Source organism: Gambusia affinis, linkage group LG19 (genome assembly GCF_019740435.1).
Source record: "Gambusia affinis linkage group LG19, SWU_Gaff_1.0, whole genome shotgun sequence".
NCBI classification, from domain to species: domain Eukaryota; kingdom Metazoa; phylum Chordata; class Actinopteri; order Cyprinodontiformes; family Poeciliidae; genus Gambusia; species Gambusia affinis.
The window spans coordinates 9,261,555-9,286,392 of NC_057886.1; the positions used below are offsets into that span (position 1 = coordinate 9,261,555).

At 40.2% G+C, this 24,838-nt stretch overlaps 2 protein-coding genes across 3 annotated transcripts; one reads left to right on the top strand and one right to left on the bottom strand.

Annotated features, from left to right (window-relative positions):
* arhgdia (Rho GDP dissociation inhibitor (GDI) alpha) lies at window positions 1-11,169 on the top strand. Of its 2 annotated transcripts, none has more exons than XM_044100898.1 (6): window positions 1-108; window positions 7,265-7,465; window positions 8,433-8,516; window positions 8,967-9,043; window positions 9,190-9,253; window positions 9,715-11,169. In XM_044100898.1, the coding sequence occupies exons 2-6, from the start codon at window positions 7,276-7,278 to the stop codon at window positions 9,915-9,917; spliced, it is 618 nt and encodes a 205-aa protein (XP_043956833.1). In that variant the 5' UTR covers window positions 1-108; window positions 7,265-7,275; the 3' UTR covers window positions 9,918-11,169. The 2 variants fall into 2 exon arrangements, with proteins under 2 accessions (XP_043956833.1, XP_043956834.1); XM_044100899.1 differs by having other exon boundaries at window positions 103-425.
* Window positions 10,745-23,787, bottom strand: cdr2l (cerebellar degeneration-related protein 2-like). Its single transcript, XM_044100897.1, has 5 exons — window positions 23,308-23,787; window positions 14,880-14,992; window positions 14,285-14,433; window positions 13,694-13,858; window positions 10,745-13,153 (listed from the first exon to the last, which is right to left on the bottom strand). The coding sequence occupies exons 1-5, from the start codon at window positions 23,384-23,386 to the stop codon at window positions 12,241-12,243; spliced, it is 1,419 nt and encodes a 472-aa protein (XP_043956832.1). The 5' UTR covers window positions 23,387-23,787; the 3' UTR covers window positions 10,745-12,240.
* Window positions 23,788-24,838: the final 1,051 nt, after the last annotated feature.

The window sequence follows — 24,838 nt, forward strand, 5'->3', positions numbered from 1 at the left end:
GAGGTTATGCGGAAATGGCAGTGAGCGGTCTCTTGTTCAGATTTTCCTCCGCCGCGGAGCTCCACTCTCATTCACAGGAGACTGGCCCAGCCAACCACAAGTGAAACGGTAAGATTAGACACGCATACTTTTATTGACTTAATTTAATGCGAACACTGCTATTGCTAAATCAGTAATGTTTTTGCTTCGGGACTGAATTATAATTTTATAATTTTAATATTTTTTGAGCGGAACTAGTTGTTTGCCAAAACGCAAGTTTCCGTCGAAAGAATTGTAGTTTTTAGTCTCAAATTAAATAGACTTTGCGTTAGTATCAGTGTTTCAAACTGTTATTATGAAGTTTATTAGTGACTCATTAAGTTATCCGCCCTGAACGAGGAACGTAGACGGTTGTCAGTTGTGAATTTCCGGGTGTAGGCGGTTAGGTAAGTGTGCCCTCTGAATACAATAAACTTATAATATAGCGCATGCATTAACCAGTGCAAGGTCAAAAGTGTAAATAAAGTGACTAAATTGGGTTGCTTTAAGAAAGAAATGCATGTGTGACGCCCTTGACCTGCGGCTGGCTTTAAGAAGAACATTTGAACTCACTTCCTGGTACTCAGCCTTGTTTAAATTTGATTCAGCTCACACCTTAAACCTGCCTCCATATTTGTTTTTTGTTCTTTAATTTTGAAAGCCTCCCGAGTGAAGTGCCCAAGGGCACCTTGCTCTGATCAAATCAGTTTGAATCGACTTTTTTTCCGATTTTGAGACTTTGTGTTTCACTGAATGGTTGCCGAGAAATTTGTACAAGAGATCATTGAAACCGTGAATCCTCCCTTTTCCTTCCTGTTGAAGAAATAAGGGTCTTGGGTGCTTTTCAGCTTTTTTTGTAAGCCTCATTTCTGTTTATATTTTTGGTTGTCCATAAACTTTAATTTTTACTTCCGCTCAGCATGAAAATCTGCAAGCTTGCATTGCCGGATGTCTTACTGAGCGGTTCCTTTCCTCTCTGGTGTATGCTGGCAGACCGGAGAAGGTTGATTTTAAACAGGAAAATAAAGCTTTGCATTTATAATAAAAAGGTTTAAACTTCCTAGCAGCTCATTGTAAGGAATGCTAGGGTCAGAACCAAATTTGAAAAGTTTAAAACGTTGATGGACTGATCTAACTTTTCAAGACCAATATAAAAATTTTCAAAAGCCAATTCTGATTTCTTTTTCTACAACACTTTAGGGTAAAAAAAAAATAGATAATGATGAATAAATATAACCTTATATTGCTAGCCAAACCATTATCTGATTTTGAATAAACTCGGAAATTTATATAGGTATATTCTGTTGGTTCATGCATTTACAGAGTGGGAATGGTGAATTTTGATTAATGGAAGTAGATAAAGAGTTGTTTCCTGGATTTTGACCTTCCAGTTGAGGAAAATGGGTCTTTCTCAATTTATTTTCTTCTGTAGCCTTAAAAAAATCCTTATGTTGTAGGAAACATTTCCTCCCTCATCCTCTCGTGCCAGAGCAGCCCTCTTTAGTTGCCTCTCTAAACAATCATGTCAGCGACCTGTTTCTGTTCAGCCTCACAGGGGAAGGCATACAGGTATGACGGCCTCTCTGCATACAATGAAGCGTCTGTCCTCCTGATAGGCCAGCTTGACGGCTAGAAAATAGTTTTCTTCTGCAGCTTTGGTAAACAGTTAAAATATGAAACAAACGCCCCCCCCATCCCCCCACCGGTTGTGGGGTATCATGCAACAATTTTAAGTTGAGTAAGTGTCGGTATTCTTTACACATTTCATTTTTACGTTAATTGTTGCAGGTCTCGTAGTTTGCACCTGAGTTCCCTTCTACCCCCCCATCTTCTGCCTGTTTCCTGTAGTTGCAGGTGCTATTCAGTAACCATTTATTCCTTTTTGTTTTGCACCTTCTATTCCCACAGGCCGCTCTTTATGTGGAGTTTTATTACCCGAAATTAATCTAATTCTTTCCTGCAGATGTACAGAGGTTATCAAGCCACTTCAGACCTTCTCGTAGTTGTCCAAAAATACCCAGTCACCTTTTTCTTCACCCTCCTGGTCTGTTGGCATTGAGCTCTTCTGCATTGCATCAGCCCTAAGGTCTCGTGGCAACACTTCCTCAAAGCTTTGGGCAATTTCTGCTCTATTTCCTCAACTTACTGGGATCGAACATAATTTAGTCTACTGGTGTACACATATGTGTCAGGGTTTTTTTTTTGTTTTTGCATTTGAAACGTTTTTTGTTGGTTTTAAGAGTCTATTAGAAGTACGAAGAAGATGAGCTGAGGTTCATCTCTGCGCTGCTGCGGTTTAGCACACTAAAGGATGTGAATCATCGCGCTCCTCCTCACATGAAAAAGGAAGTTTGCAGTCACTTCTTGACAGCAGAAAATGGCCGCTGCTGCGCTGGCTGGCGTGCAAGGCTCTCTTAAAATGTGCACCCCTCGACTTTATCATCGCCTCATCAAACGTCGACTTTTGGCCTTACCTAAACATGATTGCAGCCATGGCAGTCTCCTTGCAAAAGCAATACAGCAGAAGTGTAATGAGGAAGCGTAACTGCGCTGCTTAGAAAGGACGGGTGCAAAGGTCTTGGTTACACTCGGTGTTGCATGAAGAGACTTCAGTGCCAAGAGACCTGAAAGGATCAAAGCAGCTGCATAGCTCTGCTAAATGTCACAGCATACAGGTTCCCCAGTCACCATTAGTGCAACAGTACTCGTGTTCTTATGTTGTCACTAAGGTGAATATTTGTTCCTTGTTGGAGCATTCTGTTGTGTAAATTATGAACTGAAGGACCAAAATGTTCAATTTCAAACTTTTTTTTTCCCCCCCTGTTGAGTCCCTTCCTGCCTACTGAGTGTATATTCAGTCATCTTGGACAAAACTCACATTAGGTCTGCTTTTATATCACTGAGGGAATGCTATTTGGGCTTAAAGTTGCATCATAATATATTTGTCTTATTAACTGTGATCATGATAAAACAGTGTGGTAATACATCTGTTAGAGCTTGAAAATAGATCCCCACAAACACATACGCTGCTCTAAAAACAAAAAGTTGGGTTGAGGATTAAAAAATCCTTTATTATTCCTAAGGGAGAAATGAAATGTTGCCACTCATATTTTCAAAGCTTCTTTGAAGAGTTGTTGTAGATTGCGACGGCAAGAATCTCCTGTAGCGGTCTGTGTTACCGCGGCTCTGAAAGAACAAAACCACTAAGTTAACGGCCGTGTTAAGATCACAATGGTTTTAATTATTCTCACTGAGATGGGGCAAATTGAGCATTTATGTTGAACATAAAGTTTAACATTGAAAACTTGTAAAGCAGGATGTGCCATAGTTCACTTTACAGTCTTTCTCAATAACATTGTCTAAACATCAAGAATCCAAAACTGAATCTGAAATGGAGATGCACCAGTCATTTGGTAAAAGATCACAAATGGGTTTTGCCCCTAAATGTATCAAAACAAAAACTTAGAGCCATATCTATAAACACACCACCCAACAGCACAAGGTTTGCTCCTCTGATTGAAATAAATGTAACAGAAGAATATATATCTGATCAAGATATGATTGGCTGGGTGCATAAATTGCAATAACCTTGTAATTTAGCCTTATGTTCGATTTAAAACAAGCTCCTCCCTCAAAGAACCTGCAGTCGATGGAATTTTCTGTCACATGGAACAACTGAACCGACAGGCCAGACTTCCAAGAAAACACAGAAATCTGTATCGGGAAGGAAGTGCTTGAGAGGTGCATCTCAACTCTTACCACAGTTACTATTTCAGGTTTATTCTCGTATTTTTGTTGTTGCTTTTTGGCCAGTTTGTCTCTGACCTTCAATGGAAAGCATAAACATAAACACCCACCCCTGCCAGAAATGTTTGCGGATGGAGCTCTGAAATCTTGCCTGACCGGGTTTTGTGTTTAAACTTTTCTTCAAAAATGTTGGAAATGGTAGTGAATAAAGAAGACATGGTTGTCAGAAATCAAATTAGATGTTGTACACTCGCAATAAATCAGAAGCAGCATTAAAAAGGTAGCAGGTCATAAAACATGGAGGCAGTGTGATGATTTTATTAAAGAAGAATAACATGTTTATGATCGTTGCCCAGCCCTGTGAAAACGGAACTTTCTCAAATGGCAGTGCTTGACTAATCAAGCACTGCCATTTGAGAAAGTTCAGTGTACATTTGAGATGTATCAATGTACATCTCACATCAGCAACATGGCCGCTACAGCCATGCAGGGGGGAGACTGTGTCTCAGGTGACGGTGAAAGCAGTTTGTCCACTGCTTTGACCATCAGAGGACAGCTGACCCCTGATCCGCCCACTTGCTAACAGTTCTCCCTTAATCAGCAGAATTATACTTTGCTGAAAAAAAAAAAAAAGAAAAACAAAACCGCCTCCTCAGCCATAACTCAATGTTTCAAGAGCCTCCGCAGCGTTCTTAAGGAACGGGTCTAATCTCCCGCCTGAGCCGCTGCCAAGTCTGGAGTGTTTGTAACTTTTCTGCTGCTTGCTCAGTGCGCTCAGGCAAACAGTTTATCCAGGCTGCGGAGCTGTTCAGGTGGCGGCCGAGACACCCAGCAGAACGTTCAGTCCCATGACCGCAAGGGCTTATTCCCAGCAGGCCCAACAATGACAGGGCCTCTTTCTGGCAACTTTAATCACAGCTCGCATTGTTGGAGACTGAAGAGAGAGAGAGATAGAGGGAGAAAACAAAATCTCCGTCATTGTAAAGGCGATGATGTCAGCATTGTTTGACTGTTATATGGAGCATGTGGGCCTTTTTAAATGACCAAGCCAGCAATGTCACATTTGATTAAGAAGGCATCTCTGAATAATGTGATAAATTGCCATCACTGCATAACACTTCAGATATAAATGGCTCAACACACTGCATAAATCAATGCAGTGTTCATCAGGCTGATTCATGTTTAAAAAAACGACTGTTATTTATGGGTATTTTAATTTGGAAAAAAAAAATATATTCAAATATAAACACTAGCTAAAGTCAGTTTTATTTTTGTAATTTTCAGTCCTACATGATACTGCAGCTTATTTTAAGTTTTATATTTACCACCTCGTAACAGCTGCCTAATTGGCCATGCTAGCCGGGAGTCTGCTGCTTTACAGATACGCTCATTTTAACTTTAGAAATTGTAGTTTTTAAGTCACTGTAATTTTAAAAGGAGAGGAGATTGGTGCTGTTTTAGTTTCCATTCTTGTGTCAAATTGCCCATTCAGTGAAAGTCTTCCAAGAAGCTGCGTGCAGCTGCAGAGCACCTTCTGCTGCATCTCATTAAAAGGACTTTTAAAAATGTAGTTTAAGTAGATTTATATTTACTCCCGCTTCTTATTTTTACCTCATCTGTCTGCGTTAATTTTAACAACAAAAAAAGAACATGACTGTCTTAAAATAAGTGCACCATTTGGGATCAGTGGTCACGCAAACGTCCAAAATGGGGAAGTTCTAATCAAACAGCGCGACCTCTTCAGTAGTTTCCAGTAGAGCGTTGTGTGTCGCTGAGTTGACTGAGCACTTCCTGCTGTGGGACAGCTTGGTATGCTGCTGCACTGCGTTGCTGCAAGACGAGTCAAGCAGAGGAAGCGAGAAAAGGGAAAAAAAAAAGCCAACAAACTGCTCCCCCAGCTCTTGAAGAACGAAAATTACGGCACCTCTGCCTTATCTGCTTCTGGTTTCCCTCCAAACGCTCTCGCACCGCTGACCAGCCCAAACATGCACTCGCTTTGAAAGGAATTTTTAGATTTTTTTTTTTTTTTTTTTTTTGGGTGCGCCGAGGCCCTTAGTTGGGAAAACCGAGCTGCTTTCAGAGCTCCGACTCGCCAGATGTGTGGAGGTTTAGAGGCAGATGAGCAGCAGCGTATTTGCTTTGGACTCTTAAGCGTCCGCCTCCTCTGGACAGGTGCAGCTAGCCTCATCAGCTGGCATCAGTCAGGAATGTTTGTCTTCTGAGAGTTTAGGTTTGTTTGACTGTCTGTGTTTGATAAACAGCACCTGGGATGTCAAGCGGTTTAGCAAGTCATAAATTACAGGGTGAAAGGATTGTCTTTATAGGGGAAGAGTAATTTGTAACACGAGGAAACTGTCCTGGTACCTTCCTCTTTCTCTTCAGAACAGTTCTACTGCCAGCCAGTGAGCTCATATTTTACAAACATTCAGCACCAATCTTCCTCTCACCCATTTTATGTTAGTAATGGAGTCGCAGACCTTTGTCGCTCTTGATTAACTCTTGCCCCTTAGTTTTATTTTTTCAAATCCTTGCTTGTCGCGTGAAGCCAGGCCCTTTCAACATTGAATTCTTGAGAAACGTCACTGAGATGCTTCAGATTGTTTTCTTGTTGGCTGAAAATGTGCTGTAGGCTTCATCTTAAAGTCATATTGAGTGTCACTTCTTTAAATTAAGGAAATGCTTTCTACTGTGTTTTTTTTTTTTTTTGCATCCCCCCCACCACCACCACCACCATAAAAGGAACGTTAAGCTGATTTGAGTGTTCTTAACTTCAGGTCTCAAACCAGAACAAGTCAAGAACCAAGTTATGGCTGCAGTGTAATCCAACTGTTGTTTGCAGGTGTTGCTTGGCTCTCATTAAGCTTTGCTCTGCATGTGTACACCAGCCGTTCTCAATAATTATACTCTAACATTACCAGGGCTCTGCAACAAGATATGTACCGATCAAGTTTTGAGGTCAATACCTATTTCCGCTTTTCTTTGAGATACCTGTATTTTGAAGACAAGAGAAAATACATATGCTGCTGCAGGTTCTTTCCTAGAGCTAATGGGTTTCAATAAAGAAAAGGAACTTCAAGGTCATTAATGCATCAAATGCATATCATAACCTCTATTTGATTTTATCAAACTGTAAAAGTTCATTAAAGTACCTTCTCCTTGTTAGTTGATGCCTTTATGGATTGAGAATGACGAGGTTTAATTGTTTTGATGCAACTTTATTAATTCTTCAAGTTATTGTTGCCAGTCTAAGTTATGCCATTTAAACCAACCAAACTATGACTAATTGTCCTAACTCTGCTTAGAAGTGTTTTAAATTATGTTGAGCTTCATTGTGTAAACATACCTTTGTTGTACAAGAGCTTGGGTTCTCAGGTCAAAGTTCACCGAGCAGCCATGACTCTTTGCTGCTTTGCTTCACTTGTAGTTTTCATTTTAAAACAAAAAACAGCCCCTCCTTCTCCTCCATTTTTTATCGTTCCCTCCCTCTCTGTTGCCACAGTCTAGCGCACCATGGCAGAGCAGGAACTCACACCGGAGCAGCTGAAAGAGATCGCCGCGGCCAACGAGGAGAAAGAATCGGACATAAACTACAAACCTCCTGCACAGAAGAGCTTACAGGAGATCCAGGAGCTGGACAAAGATGACGAGAGCCTGCGGAAGTACAAGGAGGCGCTGCTGGGCAAAGCTGCCGTGGTCGCAGGTTCGTGCCGACCGGATTCGTTTATCCGTCCGTTTGGCCCGTCGGTAGTCTCCATCATCGAATGTCAGCTGTTTGTTGTGAAAACAGAGCAACTGAGATCATTAATCTCACATATGAACGCGGTACTTAAATCGCCTTTCAGAGAGCAATGATTGCAAAGAGTTTGCCAAGGCAACCAGCGCCTGCATCTACTTTTGCTTTGGGTTTAATGATGGGTTAATACCACCATGTGTTGTAGGGCCTCCTCATATAAACAAAGATGGTTATATGAGATTAAACTGATGTCACGTGTCAGACGTTTCCATTTATCTCCGCACGCCATCACTAGAGGCAGTTTTTGAATATGCCACACTTTTACAGTGTTTTGGAAAAGTGTGCACCTCTCCTAGGTTTTATGAGATTGACCAGTACATGAGAGCTTTTCTAATAAAGATCGTTTGCCGTTTAATCCCCTTTTATTGTGAACGAGAGTAACCCGTCAAAGTCCAGGCGGAAATGCATTTCAGAATTTGAGTGAGGAATTTGAAAAATGTTCGGACTCTTTCATGCCCATCTGGTTGAGCTACTTTGCAGCAAAGAGCGGGGAAAATGTCACTGTCTGTGCAGAGAGAAACCAGAAGTAACTTGGAGCTGTAATTACGCCACAAGGTGGTTCTAATAAGTATTGATTTAGAGGGAATATAAATGCACACCACATTTTCTGATTTTAGTTTTGATTTATTGTTTCACAATTATGTCCTAGTCCGTAAGATTCCCTTCTCCAGCCCCAAAAAAAGCAAACTTCTTTAGCATGTGGAATTTATTTGTTTTTTTGTGGCTGAAGAAGGAAACAGTCCTCAGGATGTGTCTCAAGAACAACAATATGATGTCCAAACAATCCGCTGAAGGAAGATGTTGCCTAATGAATGCATTTTAGAGAAAGAAAACGCAAAATACCCATCATTTATTGAGCTTTTCTCTTCACTAGATCCCACTGCACCAAATGTCCAGGTGACACGCATGACGCTGTTGTGTGAAAATGCACCCGCTCCCTTGGTCCTTGACCTGCAGGGTAAGTACCGTTCAGCTGTAGGTTTTAGAGGTCAAAGGGCAGGAGGAGGAGCATTTCCTCTGCCCTCATACTAAAGGAAGTCCAATCACTGCAGACAGTAAGCAGTCCCTTCCCTCTGCGCAAATTTAGACGCTGCGTCATTAGTCTGCTAATTAGCAATGAGGAGATTCTTATGGAAGTGGGTTAATTAGCCACTTCCTGATGGTGCACTTTGTCCCCTCTCAGTGGTCAAAATGGGTTATAACAAGAAAGAAAAACTGCTGCCTGTTTTTATTTACTGCACCCCCTGGTGGACAGTGCACTCACCACCTCACGAAAAGGAAGAATGTTAGATTATGAAGCAAACAATTTGCTCCACGTGTTTAGAAAAGTTATTTATATATATATATATATATATATATATATATATATATATATATATATATATATATATTATTTTCTACATTCCAGGAGACCTGGAGAACTTCAAGAAGCACCCATTTACACTGAAGGAGGGAGTTGAGTACAGAATAAAGATCAACTTCAAGGTAATGGTTGCTGTCATTCTGTGCATCAGCCTAGAACAGCTGGATGTTGTTTTGAAATTTATGGTGATTTTTATTTATTTATTTTTTATTTTTTTCCTTTTAATGAGTCTTGAAGTTGATGGCATAACGCATGATGCTTTTTTCAGGTGAACAAAGAGATCGTTTCAGGCCTCAGATACAATCAGCAAACATTCAGGAAAGGAGTTAAAGGTAAAGATGTTTTATTATTATTATTATTATTATTCTGAGTTTGTTGTAATTCGAAGTTAAAGACACCAAAGGTCTAGTGTAGATGGATATATATCAGAATCCCTTATGCATCATGCTTCCTGTTTCAAAGAGTTTTAAAACAAAACATGTACTTTTACCATTTGTTTTATGAACCAGTCCCTTCTCCTAATGATGGCTCTGCTGCTACTATTTTGTTTGGATGTTTGTCCAAACAAAGTTTCTCTTTTTGGATTCAATTACAGAAAATAACTTGTATGACTTACTTGTTCAGATGCATCTGTGTAGAGCAACTTATATTGGAAGGTGGGGTTGTTTGGACTGTTTCTGAGCTGTCAGTATCTTATCTGGAGTAGAAAAGTGGTCAGAAGGATGCTCCTTTTCTGGATTCTGGATGTTCTGCTCATGCCATTGTCTCCTTTCCCTCCTTGTTTCGTGTGCAGTTGATAAGTCGGACTACATGGTGGGAAGCTACGGCCCGAGACCGGACGAGGAATACGAGTTCCTCACTACCCTGGAGGAAGCCCCCAAAGGGATGCTGGCCCGCGGCACTTACAACATCAAGTCCAAGTTCACAGACGACGACAAGTACGACCATCTCTCCTGGGAGTGGAGCCTCGCTATCAAGAAGGACTGGAAAGACTGATTTTTTTTCTTCCCCACTCGGCGTTTTTCCAGCCTTTCCTCGTCTTGCTGTCATTCCAGGATTTCTCTCCGCATTATCGTCTTAGGCTTCTGCTCTCTCCGTCCATCATCACAGCCCTCTCTTCTGCTCTCGCACCTTTTGTTTCTAGCTTTTAATCACGTGATTTTTATCATCATTCCCTCAATTGTAACAGTTAATTCGTTTACACCCACCCTTTTCTGATAAAGTATTAAATCCTCAAAAATGGAGAAAGCAAACTGTGCACAATCCAGATTTTCAAGATAGTTTGTTATACAAGAGAAAACAGTGAAAAAAAAAACCCCATCAGTGTAGGATTTCCTCTCCCCCTGTACTATTGATTCTTTCTTTTCCTAACATTTTTCATTGTTCTGTGTAATCATCATGGCCTCGGGCAGCAGCGTGCAGAAAGCCTGCCAGCGCTCATTTAGCAATCACTGCTGGACGTAACTCTTGGACAGAGCCCAGCTAAAGCCTCTGAGCAGATTAGACGTACTTGGGTCTCGTTAAAACTGGTTGGACTTCCAAATAGTTTGGATCTGGATATAATCTACTCAGAGAACAGGGGAAACAGTTGCCTCTAACCACCCCACAAGCCCCATTTCGCTTTAGCTGCGGCTCGTTCTCACCTGATCAGGGTTTTTTAATAATTGTTTTTTCTATTAGCATCTACGTGGCCTTAATAGCAGTTATGAAGATCTAGAAAAATAGTTGAGCCATTCGCCTTCTGACTATGTGAGCCTGTTTTAACACATGGAATCAGAGCTAAGAGTTTGTTTTTACTTCAGGTTTAATTACTCCATTACATGTTTTGTTGGACGACATTATTTCTTCATTTTTCTTCGTAGTGGCCTAAAAAAAAATCTAAAACTGAACTCTAAGAGTCCCGATCGCTGTGTCTTCTGTGCTGAATCGAATATAGGATGCGTTAAACCGTTCACTGTACGACTTGGAGATTATTTCTGCTGTCTGTGCCTCCAGACTCATCGTCTCTCAATCAGTATCCAAACCTCAGCCTTTAAGCACGTTAATGGTTGAACACACAGCTGGCCATGCTAAGTGTTTTCTCGTTTTATACACTCCATATGTAAATGAACGCCAGTTTGGCCTCGTTTAGCTCGTGTCACGGGGTTGACTGTTCTTCTCAGTGAGGTGGGTTAAACTTATTGTGTGCTGTCTGTATTGCCTGGAGTTTACGGATCTCTGGTGTTCAAATTAAAGTGTTCAGACTGGGCGCGTGTGTGTGTGGCTCTTGTTTTTGTTCAAACTGCATCAGTTGCATTTCATTGATTTTTAGATTTCCATCCAGTACTCTGGTCTTAATTCATGTTTTACTGTAGATCTGATCAGTCATGGCATTATGTTCTATTAAATGTCTGGGTTTCAGTGACTATTGAAATTTATAAAAACAAAAATTGTGCACCAGTTTTATTTGTTCTGTACATTTTTTCTAAACCAGTTTTAAAATAATTGAATCACTGAAATCTTAACTGCTGAATCTATAAACCTCAGTGTTTTTGCAAAATCCATCAAGATAGCATTGCTGTGGTTTGATGGAATGTAAACTAAACTGAATTGAGTGCTGGTTTAAACTGCCCCACCCAAAGCCCTGACCTCTATTGACCTTTTCAAAACTGCTTAAGAATAAACTCCGAGCCATGAATGTAAACAGTGTGACTGAAAACAAACAACTCGCCCAAGAAGAGTGGCTAAATATCCACCCAAAGCTTTTGTCTGCAGCTTGTTGATGGCAACAAAAACACAATTAAATTTACTGAGGCCTTTAGAGGGGGTATTAAAGACGCTGTATGAATAGTTTTTTGGTCCTGCAGCCTGTGCAAGTAAACTTTATATATAATTTAATTGATTCTCTGAATTTATCATATCCAGGAAAACAAAATTAAATATATAACATTAAGATTTGCTTCAGTTTTAAAGCTTGTGACTTTATTTTATTTTTTTTTTAAGCATTCAGTGAAGTTATAAACAAGTACATGCTGGGAATGTCCAAAGCCCCTCACGCTTTCTGCTTTAGGTTCATTTGGCTTCTTATTTAAATAAATAGTCAGTCACTCCAACATCTCGATTACAAAAACAAAACAAAACCCATCTTTACCTTCTGATCTCTGGCCTGTATAAGACATCCTGCACAGCAAAATAACATTTGGCAGTTTTACATAAATAAGTAGCGTTTCCTATACTTCAGCAGCTGAACTGTGAGGTAATGCTTTGCAAATTAGCTTGAGCTTTTTTCAGTGCATTTAGGTTCTTCTCTGTGGGGTTGAGGATGGGTGGGGGTTCAGTTTTATTTGTGAGTCTTTCGACTCTTCGGGGAGTTCATGTCCCTCTTGGTCTTCTGCAGCCGGGAGAAGATCTCTTTGAACAGCGCTTTGTACTCTGGCGTGTTCTGACTCAGCCGCTTGTCCACCTGCTCCACCTGCCTGCTGATCCCCTCCAGGGCCTCCGGGGTGGATGGGGTTTGCGGGGGCGTTGGGGGGCCCACGGCGCCGGCCCCGGACGTGGAAGGCTCCGCTGAGCTCATGCAGTACTCCCTCATGGAGGGGTCTCTGGAGACGGGCCGTGAGGTCTGGACCCCGGCGTGGCACAGCGTCTCCTCGTGGCGCCTGCACTTCCCCAGCAGCTCCTCGTACTTCTCCAGCAGGGCGTGGTACTGCTCGTCCACCTCCCGCAGGATGGACATCCCCCGTTTGCGGGCGCCGTTGCCCTGAAGAGGGTACCCGCCCTGGCGCCGCCCGGACGCGGCCGAGATGGCGTTCAGGGCCGTGTCACTGCAGCTCTTCCGCACCGGGCCTCCGCCCTGCTGCCCGGCTTCACCCCCCTCCTCCTGTCCAACTTCCTCCTCCGGGGTGTCCGTCTCGGGGCCGTTGCCGAGCAGCGTCTCCAAGCCGTCCTCCATGTCTCCGATGAGACACACCCTGGACTTCCGGAGCTGCTGCATCTCCAGCAGCTCCGCCTCGAGCTCCTGGACCCGCAGCTTGCAGCCCTCAGCGCCCAGCAGGCGCTGCTCCAGCTGCTCGAACTCCTGCAGCACCATTGCGCACTCCCGCTCTACGCTCTCCCGCTTCGACCGCTCCGAGGCTATGGCTGAGTGCAGGGAGGACACGATGTCTCTGAGGCGGTCGTTTTCCTTGTCGAGAGGCTGCTGCTCCACCAGGTCGACGCTGCCAGGGTTGGCCAAGAGGAACCCGTCCTCATATCTAAAGAAAGGGTCACAACACTGGCTTAGAAACCAATGCATGGAGTGTGCTTCGTTGTAATAAGCACACTCCATGCAAAGCCTATTGATATGAACACTTTTTGTATCCAAAGGTCCTTCATGATGTACATCCGCAATCTGGTTCTGCATCTGACTACACTGTGTTCCATATTATTATGCAAATTTGATTTAAGTGTCATAAAAGTTAATTTTTTTTGTTGTGCTATTAAATTTATAGATGGTATTGTGTGTCAGGGCTTTTTGAATCACTATGATTAATTTCAGAGAGCTGGGCTGATTAGTTTGTCTGGTGAGCTCAATTAAAGGAAATCTACTTAAAAAGGATGTTCCACATTATTAAGCAGGCCACAGGTTTCAAGCAATATGGGAAAGAGAAAAAATCTCTGCTGACCAAAAAGTTCCAGTAAACAGATATGACTTAAAGTTTGTCTTGTATGTTTTGTTAAGATGAAGTTTCTAGTGACCTGTTGGGATAGAAATGAAGCAAAGAGAAACTGCAGCATGTGCTGCAGCCGGCAACCTGGGAGCAGTGCAGAGCTCCTTGAGGCAGGGGAACGAGTGGACCGTCTTGCGCCGCTCCTTCGTCTCTCTGTGCACCCTCAGCTCCTCCAGGGTCCGCAGCTCCTCCACCCGAGTTGTGAGACCGTCCACCTGACTCTGCAGGGTCTCCATGGTGCCCGTCAACCTGAGTGCACAAACACAACTCAGATTAATCTGCTTGGAAAGAACAGAGGCAGCTATTGAGGAGGGGGTTATAATTAGCCGTTAGCCCCAGCAACATGATTTGTAAATGACTAATCTCCGATTAGGGAAATTTCTGAACGTGTTACGAGCGGTTACGCAAGAGGAACAGAAACAAACAAAAAAAAAAAAAAAAAACTTCCCCGATACATGAAATACCAGCCCTGTGTAGGTTAACAGCTCTGAAATCGCTTTAACGGGTTTATGAGCATGAGGGAAATCATTGCTGCTGCTTAAGTTCCCCGTTTTTCCATCAACAGACTAGAACATTTCCTCATACTCTTCAGAGAGTAGCTATTAAAACTCAGCGTACACCAATAGATGTCTCCTATGACCGTCTCACTGTGGGCTGTAGGAGGTCAGAAGTCACCTGTCTATCTTCTGCTGTGAGGCCTTGCTCTCCAGCAGCAGCTTCTCGTTGGTGATCTCCAGCTCTCGGGCCGTCACGTCCAGCTGCTCGTACACCTTGGCGTGCTGCTCGTTCATGTCCCTCAGCATTTCCAGCTGCTTGGACAGGTACTGCGAAGTGAAGCACGTTCGATGGCGTAAAGAGGTGGCGGGCAGCGATTCATACTAAACGTCCGTCCAGAGAGGACGTCGTTTCACTCCAGTCTCATCATGCATGCATAACACGACAAAATACAAAGAGCCATTTGACCTTTTTGCTCAAAGCAATCACAAGAATTTGCCAGCAGGGTTGAAACCTAGGACCTTCTTGCTGAAAGGCAACAACCCAGAACCGCAACTAGAACTGACTAAATTATCCAAGTAAATCCGTTCAGTTAGAATAAAAACAAAAACCTGTTGTAAACGAGTGATAAAAGTAAAAAGGTACGGTTTGAAATAATAATAAAAACCTTTAGTTATGTAAAACGCCATTAAAAACATTTTCTCTCACTGACTTGAAACATAAAAAAGTAAACATGGACGTAAGGAATATTGGAAAAAACGTTTCACTGCCGTACCTCTATCTCTTGCACTTGCTCCTCGTTGTTGATGTACATCTGCTGGAGAGAGTCCTCCAACTCCTTGTTGCGTTCGAGGAGAGTCTTGCCGAGTTCCGCAGCCAAATGCAGGTCTGAACGAGAGTCGAGACAGAAAGACGGACATAAACGAACAAACAATCTGTGGGTGCTTTTAGAAGAACAACTGCAGCTTTTACAGAGGGGCTGTTGACAGTAAGGAAAGTCTGTCTCAGTGAAACAGAAGAAGACGTTTACGGATTTGTTTGACGAAAAACACGCATAGACAATAGGGCTGAAGTGATTAATCGGATTCATCGTGATTAATCGATTGTTGATGATCATCAACTAATTTAGTAATTGATTCATTGTTAACTGGAGCATACAAAAAATTGTTATGCTGAAAGAATGACATAGTAATTTAGCCCTCTGTACAAAAAATATAGACATTTTGTGTTTAAGATAAATAAAAAAAGACTGTACATGTTCTAGCTAGAACATTAGTGACAATTTCTGTTTCACCTGGTTCAAATTCAGATAAAAATAATTCTCCTATGAAGTACTTTTTGCTATCCAGTTATTAATCAGTTAATCAAAAAAAAAGTCACCAGATTAGCTCTACACAGTATTGATGGGAACAGAAAGGGCTGAAATTTGTAAATAATTTTTTTAGTTGGAGGCTACAAACTGTAACCATAATTTGTTTTTGTCATTTAAAAAATATATATATTATCTTTTATACGATAGGTGATCAAATAAATAATTTGTTTAATGTGCCGATTTTAAACGATTTTAATCGTCAAAATAGTCTGTAGAATAATTTTCAAAATATGTGTTAGCTGTTAGCTCTAATAGAACAAAACAGATGAACATGCTCTATGCCCATTTTCATATATTTTTGATACATTCTGCCGTTATCAAGGTTAATAAAAAAAACCTACATTTTTGATATTTCATTAGCGTCATGTTCTGTGTTGTACTTTAGCAGTCATATCAATTCAATTACTCACTTTGTAATTGAATTGATACAAAGTGTCAATTTGTCAATTCAATTATATATATATATATATATATATATATATATATATATATATATATATATATATATATATATATATATATATATATATATATATATATATATATATATATATATATATATATATATATATATATATATATATATATATATATATATATATATATGATTGTGCCACAGCGGTTTCCAGACAGCACTTTCCCAGGCTTAGAAGATTAAAACTGGGCCCTGGTGGGAGTGCACAGTCGAAGCTGGAGAGGGAAAACAAATTAAAATAAATAAATAATAAACAGAACTGGACGAGTGAAAGACGGCAATTAAGAGAATCACTGACATTTTCGGGAGCGTTTCCTCACCACAGTAACGAGCACTGACAGGAACACGCTTACAGTTTATCACTGCTATGAAACTCAGAGCTGCCGTTTATCACAACATCGTTACTGAAAGCAGCGGAAATCTTCGAGAGTTATTGAACGCACTTAGTGCTCATCTCTGCTTCTGCGCTGAGGGAAGCAGCGGCAGGCTGCAGTCTCGAATGAGGGGGTTACGCAACTCCTTAAGGAGAGGAGAAAAAAAAACAAAAAAACAAGGCCAAACATCAGATATGTTCTGCTCGTGTTCCTTCGGTGGGATCTGTGAATCACCCCCCTTACACACACCTGGAGCGGCAACCGCACAAGCATGGCATCACCATGCAAACGCCCTCCGCGCACACGCACACAGACACTTCAGATGTTTGTGGAATCGTAATCAACACGCGGGGTTAAAAATAGAAGAGCCGGCGGCAAAGATGTTGCATAACGGCGTCGTTTCTGGGGTCTAACTCCGTGAGTGCGTGGAAGATAATAATACCATCCACTCTGACCCCGAAGCGTCAAAATCTCTGCTCCCGTTTTTGTCTGGAGGGCCGGAGGGAGGTCGGGGCTTTAATCAGCTCAGACATTTAATGTTTTCGACCTCAGATCGGAATAATGGCGACATCAGAGAGTCAAATCCACCTGATTTCCTCCTCTACGACGACGACGCGGAATTTGGTGATGATGAGATGCAAAGCCGCTTTGGTTCTCTGGGTCAGCAGGTGATCAGGAGATGGAGTGATGTTGAGGACGGAAAGGAGGGAGGGCGCTCTCATCTCGCCTCTAAGGAAGCTCCGCTCCAATTAAAGTGAATCCATTTAAATCATCAGGGAAGGATCGATCTCTGTCGCAAGCCAATTACACCTGGACAAGAGCATCAAAGCACAAATTCGCAAGTCGGTTCTTCAGACGCCTTTCCATAATAAACATTTGCGTTCACGTGCATTTATCGTCATTTTCCCTCGATCCAGAATAAACATTTAAGATAGTTTCAGACGATTGATTAGGCCATGCAACTCCAGAATAATGCCTAAAGGGAAAACTAAGTGGACAGAAGAAAACAAGAAAAGCAAAAACAGCAAAAACCGGTCAGATGCAGGGATTCTCCACAAAAAAAGACATTACTACTACAGAAATATGGCACCTGAACTCCATGCAGCCGGTTTCCTCACCAGAGTTATTCTGAATAAGCAAACAAACAAACAAAAAGCCTAAATTGTAGCTGTGAAAAGCTATTTTGTCACTTAATTGTGAATATCTACAAACATTTTGAAATTAGCGAGAGGATATTTCATCTTCGTTTTTATGATTGGTAATTATTACTGTGATGTTTTGAATCTATATAGGAACAGATTAACTTTTGGATACCTAAAGTTAATCTTCACCAGTCATGTTTCTTAGGATTTTGTCACCATATATATACACACTGTTAGCCTTTGCTGTATTTTCTACAGCTAAATACCGCAAAATGCCCAGTAAAACTAACATAAAACATCTTTACAATTAGTTACTGCAATTTGCATTGCATTATGGGTAAAGGACATAGTATTACAGTAACTTACTGTATGTTTTGAAGTTGCAGTAATTTACTGTTTACACATTGCAGTAGTGGTACTGTATTTATAATGTCTTGCACTGTTAGCCTTTGCTGTATTTTTTACAGCTAAATACCGCAAAATGCCCAGTAAAACTAACATAAAACATCTTTACAATTAGTTACTGCAATTTGCATTGCATTATGGGTAAAGGACATTGTATTACAGTAACTTACTGTATGTTTTGAAGTTGCAGTAATTTACTGTTTACACATTGCAGTAGTGGTACTGTACTTAGAATGTCTTGCACTGTTAGCCTTTGCTGTATTTTTTTGCCTAAATACATAAAATGCCAGTAAAACTAACATAAAACATCTTTACAATTAGTTACTGTAATTTGCACTGCATTATGGGTATAGTACATAGTATTACATTAAATTACTGTATGTTTGGAAGTTCATCGTGGTTCCCTGTTTCTGAATTTTTACTCCTTTAGTGGTTAACATATTTTTAAGGCAGAAAGAGAGCGTGTACTTTTATTTTTTTCACATCCTAGCTAACATTAATATGCAGTTTATCTAGCTACGTCATCAAGGGTGGCTTCGCTTCCAACGTTTTTCTGATGACGTTTGTTTTAAACTCCGAAGCTTTTTCCGTCCAAGTGCAAGTGCAGCTCTGTCGCCGTGCTGTGGGCTCACACTGCTTCAGCTCTTCGCAAGACAGGTAAAACCACACTTCTTAGAAAACTGTTTGAAGCCAAAACCTAATCTGGGTATGTACATTTTAGATGGAGCTAACGTAACTTATAGCATCATGCTGTAATGCTATAACTTAGCATGAGGTGAAAGATAGAAAAATATGATGGTGTTATTTTTTGAGCTGGTTCGGAATTAACGTTAGCTAAGGTGCTAATTTTACCGAAGGTTTTAGCTTGACTTTTGCCGCTAAATCTTCCTCGAGCGACTAGCTTTGGGTTGAGATAAGCTCAGTGATGAGTGTCTGTTAGCATTGTTGTTACATCCTTTGTCGAACAATATAACGTTAACTGATAATTGATCCCCCTTTTTTAAAAAATAACTAATTATCTAATTATTTTATTAGATAATAAAATAATCTAATAACTGTTCATTTGTTTAAACCATGACCTTGCAAATGTTAAGAGTGCAGATTAGCTAGGTCAACAAGGATGAATTCTAACGTTGTTCTTTTTTTTCTTTTTGTCAGATGACTTTTTTTTTAACTCCCAAGCTTTTTCCCTCCAAGTGGCTGTGCAGTTCTGTCCTGCTGAGTGCTAACATAGTTTCAACTCTTCAAAAGACAAGTCAACAGGTAAAAAGACAGCTCTTCAAACATATTTGAAGCCACAAAATAGTCTGGAAATGTAGAGGAGCAGCTAACCTAATCTATAACTTTGAGGTTGCTACAGCTAGTTAGCCTGCTAAAGTACCATTACATCTCCAACATAGTGTATAAGAGTCTGTAAATGAGGACAAAGGTGGAAAACATTCAAGTGGTTTCTGTTATTTTTTGAGTTGGTTCAGCCACAGTGGCAGGTGGACAAAAAAGTTAATTTCCAACCCTGGTTACATATAAGGACTGTTCACCTGTTTAAACCATGCTCTTACAAATTTAAAGTTAAGTCAGTACTAACAGGTGCAATTATGTACAGGTGTAAATTCTGCAGCATTTGTACTTCATAATTTAGAGAATTTTGTAGTCATGTGAAGAAACATCAACACACAGCTAATTATTGGTTTTGTTGTGGAATAGAGCAATGTCCTACTTCCGTCAGAGAAAAAGAAAAAATTTCAAAGAAAAAGAGGACTCAATCTTCATCTGGGCTGATGTAATTTTATATCGACTCTTAACTTAAAACACACATCTTAAATCAGAATTGTTCAATTAATTTGTTAAAGGTATCAATTCACCCAAATCACAAACATTTCATTTCATTAACCCATATTGTACTTAGCCATTCAGATACTGTATTTGTGGAATGTAATGCTTTAAAAAATCCATTTAGCCTCACAAACTGTCATTCACATCCGCTGTTTCAGAGTGGTAGCAAAATGTAGGGGTAAAGTCTAGTCTAGTCTCTGGGGTGAGGTTCTCAAAAACCTGTTGTAATCTGGGTGAACTGGCCCTTTAAATATAAATTACTACCATTAATTCATATTTAAGAGTTTTCCTTTTATGTTTCAAAGGTATCTTCCACCAAGATGTCTGTTGAGATGGAAATGACCTTACCTACAACACCAAGGGTAATCATGCTTGGTAAGAGGAATATTTTCTATCACTATAATTGTTTTGTAGCAATGTATGTAATAGTTATGGTAGTCTGTACTTTTACTCACTAGCGTTAGCCTGACAAGGGTTTGTCTATTTTAGGAAATAGCTTGATGTCTGCAACCCGGTGGATGGTCAGTATGGAGGAGAAGGTATTTTTCGAGCCTGAGCAACTATATGACTTTGCCAGCGTCCTTGCTGTCTTTTTTGGGTCATATTATGACTTCAATCTGGAGTATCAGGAGTCAGCATCCACCACGCTGGAGATGATACAACGGTAAGTACTTTACACCAAGCCATTTATGAATTAAATTTAATGACAGTTTGACTGATGATGAAGATCCATAGCTGATTGCTGTATTGTATGTCTTCATTTTAAAAAATACAATTCATATATTTTATTTCTGTTAAAAGATTCTTTGTGAGGATCAATCCAGATGTTGGTACCAAATGCACAGCCAAAGTCAGTACAAGCTGTAAGACGGGAAGTCAAGAGGAAAGTAGTCAGAGTCAACTCCCGGATCAACACCTTCCTTCAACGACTCGCTGAATTTGAATAGAGGACTTCCAACTAGGTAAGCATTTTAACAAATGTTTATTATTTTATTGTCTTTTCCTCCTATCTTGCATGTTCTGACTTTACTTTAGCCTTTTTAATATGATTTTAATGATTATTTATAAATGGCCTGTGATTCCTACACAATAGCCCTTTAGAGTAGCCTGCATCTTTTCTGTGTCCGTGGTAAAAAGTGGATGTCGCTGCATCTCTTACTAAATCACAGAAATGTATAAATGTGTAGTCGTTTTTAGTGAGGGTTTTTTTTTATACTATGCAGTTTTCAGTTTATTAGGCACGCCTTTGCAGTGATCCGTCAGCACCAACAAAATGACTAAAAAGATTGTTATGACATGTTGTATTTCATCGTCTCCTTGGGGACACTTGCAGGGTCTCAATACAGTACGCAATCGTTTGAATTGGTGAAGACTGACTGCCATAAACAATCCAAAAACCTGAAGTGAAGCCAGTCCTGCTCATTCTTTATGCAGCTTCTATTATCACTTCAGTGCAATTGATTTTTTTTTTAAACAAATTATCAACTTAATGCTGCTTTATGCCAATGATTTTATGCATTTGGACATTGTCACTTCAGCTTAATTTGTCAGCCTTCCTGTTGATTTGAAAATGTAGATAACTTCCTGAACATCTCATGACCTCCCACATCGTCTGTCTTATTCTTTACAGTTCAGCTTCCACAAGATGGATCCCTCTGATTTTGTTTGACGAATGGAATAAAAGTTCTTCTGATGTAGGAAATGCATCTGATATAACAATATTTATTGATATGAATGTCTACCATACAGTACATTATCACACTTGCACTGTTTTTGTGATGTATTGTGTAACAGAGCACATTTAAGCTACTGTTAACTGCTTTCTGACAATGCAGCCTCTGCTGGTTTTTGACTGTTCAACATTTGAATGATATACGTGTTCATGTTGGTGCATACCTGATGTCGTACATAAAATTTGTAGTGCCCAATGTTTTTAGTTGTTCTTTTGTTGTACAGTGTGCAACAAATAGAAAAGGTTATGTAAAGATTGTTACTGTTATTGGATCCAGATGCATTCAAGTGTCCATATTGAATGAAATACAGTTCATATTCAAATGAAGTTAAGTATATTCTATATATTTTTTTAAAGTCAGTCATTTAATAATTTATGGCTGGTACTTGATGCACACATGTTCATGTTGATACATACATGTGCCATAAAAAATATTGACATGACCTGTAGTGTGTTCTATGGTTTTGTTGTTTTATAGCACATTATATTGTATTGTGACATTGTTCTTTATGACATTGCGAATATATAAATGGATTTTCTTTCAACAAATCTGCTGAAAATAAATACCTGTTTTTATTCACAGTACTTGGACTAAAATTTCTTTTATGAAATTTTTCGGTTTATGGTAAAATATTCTTGTATTAAAAAATGTAAACTTTAATTTACAGTAAAACTGACATTATGTTGTGAAACAAGTTTACAGTAGACCAGCTTTACTATAAAATACATTTACAGTTTTATGCTATAAACTGCATTTACAGTAAAGCAGTTATAACTGTAAATCACACTCGCAGTAAAAATTAACTGTGAAATATAACAGTAAAGGTACCGTAGAATGGTGATCACAGTAACTTACTGGCAACACTGTTGCCAGTAAGGTACTGTAGAATTACAATAAAAAGTCTAACAGTGCATGTGTGTGTATTTGGAGAAATTCTTCCTAACTTTAGGTTCTGAAGATAGCTACGTCTCACATTTGCATTTCCGATGCAAATGTGAGATGTAGCTGATATCATATCTGGTATCATATCTTTGAAACCCAAATGGTAAGAGCTCTAACTCTCATAGCTGTAAAGTCCACAAATACTTTAGCTTTATGACACCAGCTCAACATCTATGTAGAGTATTTTGTTACCGGCAGCTGGTATAAATCATGTTTAGAGTTCATTTATTAAAATTATTCACCCCTCTTTCTGTGTATTTTCAAACGTTTTACACTTTGTTGGCTTGAGAATTTAAAGTGCAACTATAGCTGCAAACTACATCATCATATCCCAGTTGTTATTGCACAGGACTGTTTAGATGCAAAATTTGGTAGGTGATAATATTTCAGATGTGTTCAAATTTACAAAAGCATGTTTGCCCATCTTCGCAGCCCTTTATGCCCACAGCTGATCCATGTAGTGATCGAATCATCATATCCAGCAGTTATACTGCATTGTCATGTTTTCCTGTTGTGCTGCAAAAATAAACGGAACCAATATTAGAGCTAGTATCTGGACAGGAAGGTGCAATAAAACTGATTTGTGTGTCCAAGTAACTTGACATTGGAGGATGCACATTCTAAATTAGTAATATATGTACATTTCTGATTGAGCCTAACGGATGGATCTCTAAAATAATGTCGAATCAAAAGGAGATCTTTGCTTTCCAAGCTTGGTGTAGCGAGCAGCGTCAGTACAGTGATGTGCCAGGACGGAGGAAGGAGCTGAAAACAGAGGCAGCATTCACGCAGGGTTATTCCGGGATGCCTCCCTGACAAGGTCCCGATAATTAGCGGAGGAAGGGCCCGGGAGACGATGCAGGGAGGTTCGTTCATTCTGCATTTTGCAACCCTGCGACCCACCCATCACCACTCAGATGACCTCACCTTGCTCCAGGTCCCGCTGGTCGTACCACGGCTCCTCCTCCTCCGTTACAAACTCCTCCATCCTCCCAGCTCGAAGCATCGATGCCGGGTGAACTTCTCCTCCTTCTACCGCTCCTCTCCTTCTTGTTGTTCTTCTTCCACCGGCGATGAAGAGCGGGTCGGGCCGGAAGTGGAAGCAAATACACACAAACAAACAATAGAGGCGCCGCCTCTCAGAGTGATTGAACGCATTAAATCCAGGCAGAGCAGCTGCTGCTTCTGAAACCACCTGCAGGTGTTGGAGGCTCCAGAGAGATGCAGCAGCGCTGGTAGTTCAGGGAGCCTCTGCTGGCGGGGGCCTCTGCTGCTGCTGCTGCTGCTGCTGCTGCTGCTCCTGCGGCGGCGTCCTTTAAAGACGCAGACTGGCAGCCAGCAGCCCGGTGACAAACTACTGCTGCGTTCATGGGCCGTGGGAAATACCAGCTCCTCAGAGATCACAGAGCAATAATCAGTAGGTTGTTGGATTAGTAGTGGCGTGGTTCCGCCCACAAGGAGGAAGCCAAATAGAAAGGAATAAATAAATAAATAAATAAAGTTGTTAATATTGTTAAATTTTAACAATAGAAAATGTAACAATTTTCTATTGTTAAATTTTCTATTTAACAATAGAAAATTAGATTGGTGTAACTGATAGAGTGCTTGTGATTCCCCTAAAACCATTTCACCCTGGTTATAGAGCCATGTGGCGTCTAAAAGTGCCACTATACAAAAAGCATAAATCTGTTTAGAAAACAAAAAAAAATCAAAGTTTTTATTCTTAGCAAAATGATACAACATCCAAGTTTCCACTATTTGCTTTTTTCCTTAAAAGACAATACTTTTCTAATCTTTCTCATTTGCTGAACATTTTCTAAAGTTAGAGCAAGTATTTCTTCATCAGACAAGTCAGTAAACCACGCACTGGGTTAGGTGTTGATGGAAACAAGATAAACCAGTTTATTCCATCTTCGCATCCATTATGTTTTATTATTTTCCAACATTTTCTGCAACACAATGAAATCTTGATCAAATAATAAATAGCTGGCGATAAAAATTAACCAAAGAAATTTTTTTAATATACAGTACAGACCAAAAGTTTGGACACACCTTCTCATTGAATTCAATTTGAAAGTGTGTCCAAACTTTTGGTCTGTACTGTAATTTTTTCCCTAGTTGTGATTTTGAACAGTCTCTTGTGATTAATCTTTGCTTCTCTTAAATCCCACCAAATGTATTTTTTCTCTAATTTTGGCATTCTTTTATACATCCCTGCTAACCTAAGCTTATGTCAATAAGATTAATTTGTTTATGCGTCTCATAAGATTCTTCTGCCTTTCTAATGTCCCTGTTTATTATTTGTAAGCATGTTCTCTGTCTCCTCCAGCCTACCTGACATAGACTGCATCATTTTCTCTATAGCTGATAGTTTTGACTGTATCCTGGCAACCTGAATGCTGGGAGCTGATGTATAGACATCGATATTTACTGGATTTGCTCATAACCGCTTCCATAA

Excerpts from the sequence above, each read along its gene's own strand:
- arhgdia (XM_044100898.1), top strand. The coding sequence starts at position 7,276 with ATGGCAGAGCAGGAACTCACACCGGAGCAGCTGAAAGAGATCGCCGCG. Across the intron at positions 9,044-9,189 it reads GAATAAAGATCAACTTCAAG|GTGAACAAAGAGATCGTTTC; the intron begins GTAATGGTTGCT and ends TGCTTTTTTCAG. Across the intron at positions 9,254-9,714 it reads ATTCAGGAAAGGAGTTAAAG|TTGATAAGTCGGACTACATG; the intron begins GTAAAGATGTTT and ends TTTCGTGTGCAG.
- cdr2l (XM_044100897.1), bottom strand. The coding sequence starts at position 23,386 with ATGCTTCGAGCTGGGAGGATGGAGGAGTTTGTAACGGAGGAGGAGGAG. Across the intron at positions 14,993-23,307 it reads CCAGCGGGACCTGGAGCAAG|ACCTGCATTTGGCTGCGGAA; the intron begins GTGAGGTCATCT and ends ACTCTCGTTCAG. Across the intron at positions 14,434-14,879 it reads AGCAAGTGCAAGAGATAGAG|TACCTGTCCAAGCAGCTGGA; the intron begins GTACGGCAGTGA and ends TTCACTTCGCAG.